The 12441-nt window shown below is 44.3% G+C and overlaps 1 protein-coding gene across 2 annotated transcripts in view; it reads left to right on the plus strand.

The window, feature by feature from the left end:
* The first annotated feature begins 247 nt into the window (after positions 1–247).
* Positions 248–12441, plus strand: part of LOC109883664 (tetratricopeptide repeat protein 21B) — a 61679-nt gene continuing 49485 nt past the window's right edge. For both annotated transcript variants that reach the window (XM_031836455.1, XM_031836456.1), the window contains exons 1-8: positions 248–396; positions 645–774; positions 906–1016; positions 1175–1341; positions 1554–1676; positions 1856–2013; positions 4265–4349; positions 6823–6921. In XM_031836455.1, the coding sequence (XP_031692315.1) occupies positions 370–396; positions 645–774; positions 906–1016; positions 1175–1341; positions 1554–1676; positions 1856–2013; positions 4265–4349; positions 6823–6921 (900 nt within the window). In that variant the 5' untranslated portion in view covers positions 248–369. The remainder of the gene's footprint in view (positions 397–644; positions 775–905; positions 1017–1174; positions 1342–1553; positions 1677–1855; positions 2014–4264; positions 4350–6822; positions 6922–12441) is intronic.

The raw sequence follows: 12441 nt of genomic DNA on the forward strand, positions 1-12441 counted from the left end.
GTCATTGACATATTACACCAGGTGTATTCGTTACATTTTGTACTACAGAAGAACCATGTATCGATCACTGTCAGTTTCGCTGCAAAACGAGCTGTCACTATTCTGAGATCGTTTTGATCTATTTCTCCGTGGAAGTCTATCAAGGCGTTATGTTTTCACAGCATGGATCAGAGATGAGACGACCGCTCTGTGTGTGATTAGCCATGCCTTAAGCGGCTGCTTCGTCGGTTGTTAGGCAACAGGAAACGCCCGACGTTAGCCTCTCTGACTCTGTAAGGTTTAGCATCACTGAGGAACGGAAAGCAACAGGAAACAGGGACAATAACATCAACAACACACTCTCTAAGTTGAGAAGTTTATCAGGAAAACATGGCTGACACAGATCCAGTTTGTTTAGTAAGTGAATTTTTTATTGGGTAATATGTTTATTGGCTAACGTTAGCTAGCTAGACTTTTAAACTTGGATATGATTTATTTGATGAAGTTGCCTGCCAGTTGGTTAGTGTTAACTGTCTGGCTAGTTAGATATTTAACGTTAGCTAGTTGTGTCTAACAGGTTTATGTTGGGGGGTAAAACACGGCTTCTTACAATGATACTGTATCTATTACTGAAAGTAAGCTTTAATGTCTACTTTCATCCTCAGGCTTCACTGATTTACTTCATGGGTGAGAAGTTCTACAGGCAATCCATACACACAGCCGAGTACTACCTGAAGATGTACAGCAAGGATCCTGTTCTGCTGTTTTTTAAAGGCTTTGGGATACTAATGGAAGGTACAACCGTATATTTGGACTCTTTTGTGTATTGACTCAACATTGTTGATGGCAGATTCTGTCATTTGACTGAGACTAGGCTATACACGAGAGGAGCATGATCACTACCGTTATGCATTATTAAATGGTAGGTCGAACCCAGGAGGCCATGAGAGAGCTGGAGCAGGTGAAGGACAAGCCGACTGTGGCCATATGTTCCAGCATGGCTCTTATCTGTGCACACAAGCAAAGTGACATGATTGGTGAGTGGGTGGATAGGCCTAGATTTAATGGTCTGTTTCAATAGGCTAATCTTCTAGTTGTCCTTAGCCTCAAACAACCTCCCATCCTTTTGTTTGATATGAAATGGCAGAGTAGCAGGCTACGTGTTATGTAAAGTGTGTTTATCTCTTGTCTGCAGATCACCAGGCTGTGGCAGCCCTGGAGACCCACGTGAGGAATATCCGTAAGACGGCGGGAGAGAAGCCTCTGTTCTATGGAGCCCTGTTCCTGTGGCTCTTGGGCCACGTTGACAAGGCCAAAGACTACATTGACAAGATACTGAAGATATCCAAGTCCTCAAAAGAGGTCCGTACCCATGCATGACAACAGTATTATTCAGCTGTCATTTAGGCTCATATGAAGCTGTATAGTATGATTTCAAACATAGCACATGAAAATTCAGGTTTGCTAAAGTGCATGACAAATCTATGAATGATATTTTCTGTAGTTCCAAAGTAATACCGTGCTTTGGTCAGTAGACATTGTGGTGAAACTCTAGTTGTTCCTCTCGTTGCCAGGGGTCCATCCTGAAGGGCTGGGTAGATATGAACTCAGAGGATGAGTTTCAGAGGAACAACGCTATCTGCTACCTGGACGGAGGAGGGCAGCACTCCAGGGATGTGTTCGGCATGATGGGAAAGGTACCACAATGCACAGCAGCAGCTCTCCCTTTGGTTCACTGATTCTAAACTATTCTTATAAAAGTATTTGTTTGAGAGGCTACAGCTGTGATGGTTGGCTGTAGGCACAGCAGTCCAAGGACTCTAACATTTGTTGATAATTGAATTTAACCTGATGGTTTCTATTCCTTGTTTCACAGGCCAAGTACTTTATGAACCAGCATGACTTCACTGGATCCCAGCAGGTGGTGAATCAGATAGTGACCTCCCACTCAGACTTCCTCCCTGGTCTGATGCTGAAGATGAAGCTGTTCCTGGCTCTACAGGACTGGGAGCAGGCCCTGGATACAGCTGCTAGGTAACTAGGACTCCTGATCCCTAACCCTACGAGACTGGCTAGCTGTTGTTATACGTAGTTATAGTTATACTATATTGGTATACTGTAACTCAACCGTGAACCACTGTTCTTAGTGATGAATACATCGCTGTTATACAGTCCCTGTCAAAAGTTTGAACACCTACTCTTTCCAGGGTTTTTCTTTCTTTTTTCTATTTTCTACATTGTATAATAATTGTGAAGACATAAACTATGAAATAACAAATATGGAATCATGTAGTAACCAAAAAAGTGTTAAACAAATCCAAATATTTTATTTGAGATACTTCAAAGTAATCACCCTTTGCCTAGATGAAAGCTTTTCACACTCTAGGCATTCTCTCAACCAGCTTCATGAGGTAGTCACCTGGAATGCATTTCAATTAGTAGGTGTGCCTTGTTAATTTGTGGAATTTTGTGTGAATCAGAGTAGGTGAACGGCTGATCTCCGCATGTGTGGTTCCCACTGTGAAGCATGGAGGAGGAGGTGTGATGGTATGGGGGTGCTTTGCTGGTGACACTGTCAGTGATTTATTTAGAATTCAAAGCACACTTAACCAGCATGGCTACCTCAGCATTCTGCAGCGATGCGCCATCCCATCTGGTTTGCACTTAGTGGGACTATCATTTGTTTTTCAACAGGACAATAACCCAACACACCTCCAGGCTGTGTAAGGGCTATTTGACCAATAAGGAGAGTGATGGAGTGCTGCATCAGATGTCCTGGCCTCCACAATCACCCAACCTCAACCCAATTGGGATGAGTTGGACTGCAGAGTGAAGGAAAAGCAGCCGACAAGTGCTCAGCATATGTGGGAAATTTCAGAAAAGCATTCTAGGTGAAGTTGGTTGAGAGAATGCCAGGAGTCTGCAAAGCTTTCATCAAGGCAAAGGGTGGTTACTTTGAAGAATCTCAAATATAAAATATATTTTGATTTGTTTAATCACCCTGTCATCTCAGATTTTGAAATTATGCTTTACAGCCAAAGCAAGACAAGTGTTTGTGTAAGTTTATCGATAGCCTAGTATAGCATTATGTCCAGCTAGCAGCAGGAAGCTTGGTCACGAAAATCAGAAAAGCAATCAAATGAACCGTTTACCTTTGATGATCTTCGGATGTTTTCACTGACGAGACTCCCAGTTAGACAGCAAATGTTCCTTTTGTTCCATAAATATTATTTTTATACCCAAAATACCTCCTTTTGTTGGTCACATTGTGTTGAGAAATATACCGGAAATACCGGAAAATTATGTCCATAATATCGACAGAAACATGGCAAACGTTTTTTAATAATCAATCCTCAAGGTGTTTTTCAAATCTCTATTCGATAATATATCAACCGGGACAATTGGATTTTCAGTAGGAGCGAGAGGAAAATGAATACCTCTGTCTTTTACGCAAGAATCACTCTGAGAGCCCTCAGCTGGCCACTGACGTAATGTAGTCGTTTACGCTCATTCTTCAAAATAAAGACCTGAAACTACGTCTAAAGGCTGTAGACACCTTAGGGAAGCCACAGAAAAGGGAATCTGGTTGATATCCCTTTCAATGTGCAATAGGGATGCATAGAAAGGCAGGGGTTTCAGAATAACAGTCAGTTCTTGATTGGATTTTTCTCAGGATTTCGCCTGCAATATCAGTTCTGTTATACTCGCAGACAATATTTTTACAGTTTTGGAAACTTTAGAGTGTTTTCTATCCTAAGCTGTCAATTATATGCGTATTCTAGCATCTGGTCCTGAGAAATAGGCCGTTTAAATAGGAAATAGGCTGTTTACTTTGGGAATGTTATTTTTCCAAAAATAAAAATAGTGCCACCTAGTTTCAAGAGGTTATTAACACTTTTTTGGTTACTACATGATTCCATATGTGTTGTTTCATAGTTTTGGTTACTACATGATTCCATATGTGTTGTTTCATAGTTTTGGTTACTACATGATTCCATATGTGTTGTTTCATAGTTTTGGTTACTACATGGTTCCATATGTGTTGTTTCATAGTTTTGGTTACTACATGATTCCATATGTGTTGTTTCATAGTTTTGGTTACTACATGATTCCATATGTGTTGTTTCATAGTTTTGGTTACGACATGATTCCATATGTGTTGTTTCATAGTTTTGATGTCTTCACTATTATTCTACAATGTAGAAAATAGTAAAAAATATAAAGACACACCCAGGAATAAATAGGTGTGTCCAAACTTTTGACTGGTACCGCATATTTTATTCAGGATTTTACAACAAGATGGGCGGAATCTGAATGCTATCCAAGTTCTCGCCATCCATACCATTGTGAGGGATGGGGATCTGGTCAAGGTGAGTTCAGCATATGGTGCTACATGCTGTAGTACAGTAGCACCGTATAACCAGACTGATGAATGCTGTAGCCAAACAGAATGGAAGCTGGCAACACTTCCTGGTGGTTGTACGAGACTGGTAATACAGTAGATACACTTTTATTTTTTGTCCAACCAGCTACTGTGGCAGGTACATTTAAAAATCTTCCAGCCACTCAGATTTATTTACAAGTCAAATAATTTTTCTGCCAATTACACCAACCAAACACAAGGAAACCCGGATGAGCCTGCTTTGTAATGTTTCTAAAACAATAAAAGTAATGTGGCATAATTAAGCGATAAGGCCCGAGGAGGTGTGATATATGGCCAGTATACCACGGCTAAGGGCTGTTCTTATGCACGACGCATTGCGTAGTGCCTGTACACAGCCCTTAGCTGTGATATATTAGCCATATATCACAAACCCTTGAGGTGCCTTATTGCCGTTATAAACTGATTATCAACGTAATTAGAGCAGTAAAAATAAATGTTTTGTCATAATATCAGACCGTATACCACGGCTGTCAGCCAATCAGCACTCCTGGCTCGAACCATCCAGTTTATGTTTAATGAAAAAATGTGTGACCCGAACCTTTTAACCAAAATATCACAGATGAGAAAAATGTTCACCTGTCCCTTTAATAAATCCTCTTAAGGATCCGACCCTTTTTAAAATGTTTGCCTAAAATGACCCAACTGCCTGCAGCTCAGGACCTGAAGCAAGGATATGCATATTCTTGATACCATTTGAAAGGAAACACTTTGAAGTGTGTGGAAATGTGAAATGAATGTAGGAGAATATAACACATTAGATCTGGTAGAAGATAATACAAAGAAAAAACATGCTTTTATTGTACCATCATCTTTGAAATGCAAGAGAAAGACCATAATGTATTATTCCAGCCAAGGCGCAATTTAGATTTTGGATGTGTATGTGCAAAGTTTTAGACTGAGCCAATGAACCATTGCATATCTGTTCAAAATGTTGTCTCAAGACTGCCCAAATGTGCCTAATTGGTTTATTAATACAGAACTGTGCACTCTCCTTAATAGCATGGTATTCTTTCACTGTAATAGCTACTGTAAATTGTACAGTGCAGTTAGATTAACAAGAATTTAAACTTTCTGCCCATATAAGATATGTCTATGTCCTGGGAAATGTGTTACTTACAACCTCAATCCCATTAGCTTATGTTAGCGAAATGTGTTACTTACAACCTCAATCCCATTAGCCTACGTTAGTGAAATGTGTTACTTACAACCTCAATCCCATTAGCCTACGTTAGCGAAATGTGTTACTTACAACCTCAATCCCATTAGCCTACGTTAGCGAAATGTGTTACTTACAACCTCAATCCCATTAGCTTATGTTAGCGAAATGTGTTACTTACAACCTCAATCCCATTAGCCTACGTTAGCGAAATGTGTTACTTACAACCTCAATCCCATTAGCCTACGTAAGCGAAATGTGTTACTTACAACCTCAATCCCATTAGCCTATGTTAGCGAAATGTGTTACTTACAACCTCAATCCCATTAGCCTATGTTAGCGAAATGTGTTACTTACAACCTCAATCCCATTAGCCTATGTTAGCAAAATGTGTTACTAACTTGTAGCGCGGGGTGGGGTAGTCTATACGATTCGTCGTTCTTTGACATTGTGCGATTTAATTTACCAGCTATGAAACAAAACGGCAGACATTTTTTGAAAACAGCTACTACGGCATTTATTTTACTAAACATGTGATCATACTTGACTTTTTATTGACAAATGTGAGTGAATCGCTTGGAGCCCTGACCAACCGCCAACGAGGCTGGAGTGAACCTTGGAGCCCTGACCCAACCGCCAACGAGGCTGGAGTGAACCTTGGAGCCCTGACCCCCCTGACCAACCGCCAACGTGGCTGGTGTGAACCTTGGAGCCCTGACCCAACTGCCAACGTGGCTGGTGTGAACCTTGGAGCCCTTACCCCCCTGACCAACTGCCAACGTGGCTGGTGTGAACCTTGGAGCCCTGACCCAACCGCCAACGTGGCTGGTGTGAACCTTGGAGCCCTGACCCCCCTGACCAACCGCCAACGTGGCTGGTGTGAACCTTGGAGCCCTGACCAACGTGGCTGGTGTGAACCTTGGAGCCCTGACCCAACCGCCAACGTGGCTGGTGTGAACCTTGGAGCCCTGACCCCCCTGACCAACCGCCAACGTGGCTGGTGTGAACCTTGGAGCCCTGACCAACGTGGCTGGTGTGAACCTTGGAGCCCTGACCCAACCGCCAACGTGGCTGGTGTGAACCTTGGAGCCCTGACCCAACCACCAACGTGGCTGGTGTGAACCTTGGAGCCCTGACCCAACCGCCAACGTGGCTGGTGAAATATACATCTTATATGCCAATGCTAAATTCTGCCATTTGGCAATGTCAACATTAGGAGCTGATGGTTATGTTATGTTTGCAGGCCAAGGAACATCTGCAGGCCCTGGTTAGTGCAGCAGAGGTCTCAGAGCCATGCTCTCCCGGTCTCCACGTCAGTCTCACCCAGCCCATCAGCAGACTGGTAAGTATTTAGCTGAGTTTAGTGGGGTGGTATGAGATGCACCAGGGACGCCACTAGACATACAAATCAAATCAAATTTTATTTGTCACATACACATGGTTAGCAGATGTTAATGCGAGTGTAGCGAAATGCTTGTGCTTCTAGTTCCGACAATGCAGTAATAACCAACAAGTAATCTAACTAACAATTCCAAAACTACTGTCTTATACACACAAGTGTAAGGGGATAAATAATATGTACATAAAGATATATGAATGAGTGATGGTACAGAGCGGCATAGGCAAGATACAGTAGATGGTATCGAGTACAGTATATACATATGAGATGAGTATGTAAACAAAGTGGCATAGTTAAAGTGGCTAGTGATACATGTATTACATAAGGATGCAGTAGATGATATAGAGTACAGTATATACGTATACATATGAGATGAATAATGTAGGGTATGTAAACATTATATTAGTTAGCATTGTTTAAAGTGGCTAGTGATATATTTTACATCATTTCCCATCAATTCCCATTATTAAAGTGGCTGGAGTTGAGTCAGTGTGTTGGCAGCAGCCACTCAATGTTAGTGGTGGCTGTTTAACAGTCTGATGGCCTTGAGATAGAAGCTGTTTTTCAGTCTCTCTGTCCCAGCTTTGATGCACCTGTCCTGACCTCGTCTTCTGGATGATAGCGGGGTGAACAGGCAGTGGCTCGGGTGGTTGTTGTCCTTGATGATCTTTATGGCCTTCCTGTAACATCGGGTGGTGTAGGTATCCTGGAGGGCAGGTAGTTTGCCCCCGGTGATGCGTTGTGCAGACCTCACTACCCTCTGGAGAGCCTTACGGTTGTGGGCAGAGCAGTTGCCGTACCAGGCGGTGATACAGCCCGCCAGGATGCTCTCGATTGTGCATCTGTAGAAGTTTGTGAGTGCTTTTGGTGACAAGCCGAATTTCTTCAGCCTCCTGAGGTTGAAGAGGCGCTGCTGCGCCTTCTTCACGATGCTGTCTGTGTGGGTGGACCAATTCAGTTTGTCTGTGATGTGTATGCCGAGGAACTTAAAACTTGCTACCCTCTCCACTACTGTTCCATCGATGTGGATAGGGGGGTGTTCCCTCTGCTGTTTCCTGAAGTCCACAATCCTCTCCTTAGTTTTGTTGACGTTAAGTGTGAGGTTATTTTCCTGACACCACACTCCGAGGGCCCTCACCTCCACCCTGTAGGCCGTCTCGTCGTTGTTGTTGGTAATCAAGCCTACCACTGTTGTGTCGTCCGCAAACTTGATGATTGAGTTGGAGGCGTGCGTGGCCACGCAGTCGTGGGTGAACAGGGAGTACAGGAGAGGGCTCAGAACGCACCCTTGTGGGGCCCCAGTGTTGAGGATCAGCGGGGTGGAGATGTTGTTGCCTACCCTCACCACCTGGGGGCGGCCCGTCAGGAAGTCCAGTACCCAGTTGCACAGGGCGGGGTCGAGACCCAGGGTCTCACCAGCCAGCTGGTCTGCGCATGCTCTGAGGTCGCGGCTGGGGATGCCGTCTGGGCCTGCAGCCTTTCGTACATGTTTAAATGTTACGTTTAAATGCCGCATATTTTGGTTGCAGGCCGTGTCAGTGGCACTCTATTGTCCTCAAAGCTGGCAAAAAAGTTATTTAGTCTGCCTGGGAGCAAGAAATCCTGGTCCGTGACGGGGCTGGTTTTCTTTTTGTAATCCGTGATTGACTGTAGACCCTGCCACATACCTCGTGTCTGAGCCGTTGAATTGAGATTCTACTTTGTCTCTATACTGACGCTTAGCTTGTTTGATTGCCTTGCGGAGGGAATAGCTACACTGTTTGTATTAGGTCATGTTTCCGGTCACCTTGCCCTGATTAAAAGCAGTGGTTCGCGCTTTCAGTTTCACGCGAATGCTGGCATCAATCCACGGTTTCTGGTTTGGGAATGTTTTAATCGTTGCTATGGGAACGACATCTTCAACGCACGTTCTAATGAACTTGCACACCGAATCAGCGCAATACGAAACATATCCCAGTCCACGTGATGGAAGCAGTCTTGGAGTGTGGAATCAGATTGGTCGGACCAGCGTTGAACAGACCTCAGCATGGGAGCTTGTTTTAGTTTCTGTCTGTAGGCAGGGATCAACAAAATGGAGTTGTGGTCAGCTTTTCCCGAAAGGAGGGCGGGGCAGGGCCTTATATGCGTCGCGGAAGTTAGAATAGCAGTGATCCAAGGTTTTGCCAGCCCTGGTTGCGCAATCGATATGCTGATACAATTTAGGGAGTCTTGTTTTCAGATTAGCCTTGTTAAAATCCCCAGCTACAATGAATGCAGCCTCAGGATGTATGGATTCCAGTTTGCAAAGAGTCAAATAAAGTTAGTTCAGAGCCATCGATGTGTCTGCTTGGGGGGGAATATATACGGCTGTGATTATAATCGAAGAGAATTCCCTTGGTAGATAATGCGGTCGACATTTGATTGTGAGGAATTCTAAATCAGGTGAACAGAAGGACTTGAGTTCCTGTATGCTTTTGTGACCACACCACGTCTCGTTAGCCTTAAGGCATACGCCCCCCGCCCCTCTTCTTACCAGAAAGAAGTTTGTTTCTGTCGGCGCGATGCGTGGAGAAACCAGCTGGCTGCACCGACTCCGATAGCGTCTCTCCAGTGAGCCATGTTTCCGTAAAGCAAAGAACGTTACAGTCTCTGATGTCCCTCTGGAATGCTACCCTTGCTCGGATTTCATCAACCTTGTTGTCAAGAGACTGGACATTGGCAAGAAGTATACTGGGGAGTGGTGCACGATGTGCCCGTCTCCGGAGACCGCTACGTTTCCCTCTTTTATGAAGTAGTTTTTTGGATCGCCGGCTGGGATCCATTCCGTTGTCCTGGGTGAAAGGCAGAACACAGGATCCGCTTCGCGAAAGTCATATTCTTGGTCGTACTGATGGTGAGTTGACGCTGCTCCTATATTCAGTAGTTCTTCTCGACTGTATGTAATGAAACCTAAGATGACCTGGGGTACTAATGTAAGAAATAACACGTAAAAAAACAAAAAACTACAGAACATCTGGGGCTTAGCCCTGAAGACCTGGGGCTGACTGGGGGGTTTAACCCTGAAGACCTGGGGCTGACAGGGGGGGGGGGGGGGGTTGCCCTGAAGACCAGGGACTGACTGGGGGGTTTAACCCTGAAGACCTGGGGCTGACAGGGGGGGGGGGGATTTGCCCTGAAGACCTGGGGCTGACAGGGGGGGGGGGTTTGCCCTGAAGACCTGGGGCTGACAGGGGGGGGGTTGCCCTGAAGACCTGGGGCTGACTGGGGGGTTTAACCCTGAAGACCTGGGACTGACTGGGGGGTTTAACCCTGAAGACCTGGGGCTGACAGGGGGGGGTTTGCCCTGAAGACCTGGGGCTGACTGGGGGGTTTAACCCTGAAGACCTGGGGCTGACAGGGGGGGGGGATTTGCCCTGAAGACCTGGGGCTGACAGGGGGGGGGGATTTGCCCTGAAGACCTGGGGCTGACAGGGGGGGGGTTGCCCTGAAGACCTGGGGCTGACTGGGGGGTTTAACCCTGAAGACCTGGGGCTGACTGGGGGGGTTTTGCAGAAACATAAGGCTGTGTTGCATATCTCCATGCGCTGTGCTCTCCTGACGCCAAATAATCAACACTTCCTAATATTAATTCAATGGATTGTGTTCAGTAAACCCATGGAACATTTATTTTAATATGATTTCATCTTTATTTACAGTTGAAGTCAGAAGTTTACATCCACTTAGGTTGGAGTCATTAAAACTCATTTTTCAACCACTCCACAAATTTCTTGTTAACAAACTATAGTTTTGGCAAGTCGGTTAGGACATCTACTTTGTGCAAGACACAAGTCATTTTTCCAACAATTGTTTACAGACAGATTATTTCACTTATAATTCACTGTATCACAATTCCAGTGGGTCAGAAGTTTACATACACTAAGTTGACTGTGCCTTTAAACAGCTTGGAAAATTCCAGAAAATGATGTCATGGCTTTAGAAGCTTCTGATAGGCTAATTGACATCATTTCAGTCAATTGGAGGTGTACCTGTGGATGTATTTCAAGGCCTACCTTCATACTCAGTGCCTTTTTGCTTTTCATGGGAAAATCAAAGACCTCAGAAAATCAAATTGTAGACCTCCACAAGTCTGGTTCATCCTTGGGAGGAATTTCCAAACGCATGAATGTACCATGTTCATCTGTACAAACAATAGTACGCAAGCATAAACACCATGGGACCACGCAGCTGTCATACCGATCGGGAAGGAGACACGTTCTGTCTCCTAGAGATGAACGTACTTTGGTGCGAAAAGTGAAAATCAATCCCAGAACAACAGCAAAGGACCTTGTGAAGATGCTGGAGGAAACAGGTACACAAGTATCTATATCCACAGTAAAACTAGTCCTTTATCAACATAACCTGAAAGGCCGCTCAGCAAGGAAGAAGCCACTGCTCCAAAACCTCCATAAAAAAGCCTACGGTTTGCAACTGCACATGGGGACAAAGATCGTACTTTTTGGAGAAATGTCCTCTGGTCTGATCAAAAAATGTGTGGGCAGAACTGAAAAAGTGTGTGTGAGCAAGGAGGCCTACAAACCTGACTCAGTTAGACCAGCTCTGTCAGGAGGAATGGGCCAAAATTCACCCAATTTATTGTCGGAAGCTTGTGGAAGGCTACCTGCAACGTTTGACCCAAGTTAAACAATTTAAAGGCAATGCTACCAAATACTAATTTAGTGTATGTAAACTTCTGACCCACTGGGTATGTGATGAAAGAAATAAAAGCTGAAATAAATCATTCTCTCTACTATTATTCTGACATTTCAAATTCTTAAAATAAATTGGTGATCCTAACTGACCTAAAACAGGGAATATTTACGAGGATTAAATGTCAGGAATTGTGAAAACTGAGTTTAAATGTATTTGGCTAAGGTGTATGTAAACTTCAGACTTCAACTGTAACTAGGCAAGTCCGTTAAGAACAAATTCTTATTTACAATGACGGCCTGGCATCGCACCAAAGTACGTTCATCTCTAGGAGACAGAACGTGTCTCCTTCCCGATCGGTATGACATAAATTTGATTTGATTTGATTTGATTTTGGCAAAAGGCCTCCTGCTGGGATTAAAAATATAAATATGGCACAAAACATACGTTATGACGAGACAGCACTACATAAAGAGAGCCCTAAGATAACACAGCATGGCAGCAACACAGCATGGTAGCAACACAGCATGGTAGCAACACAGCATGGTAGCAGCACAGCATGGTAGCAGCACAGCATGGTAGCAACACAGCATGGGAGCAACACAGCATGGTAGCAACACAGCATGGTAGCAGCACAGCAACACAGCATGGTAGCAACACAGCATGGCAGCAACACAGCATGGTAGCAGCACAACATGGTAGCAACACAGCATGGCAGCAACACAGCATGGTAGCAGCACAACATGGTAGCAACACAGCATGGTAGCAACACAGCATGGTAGCAGCACAGCATGGTAG

Source organism: Oncorhynchus kisutch, linkage group LG11 (genome assembly GCF_002021735.2).
Source record: "Oncorhynchus kisutch isolate 150728-3 linkage group LG11, Okis_V2, whole genome shotgun sequence".
Lineage (NCBI taxonomy): Eukaryota > Metazoa > Chordata > Actinopteri > Salmoniformes > Salmonidae > Oncorhynchus > Oncorhynchus kisutch.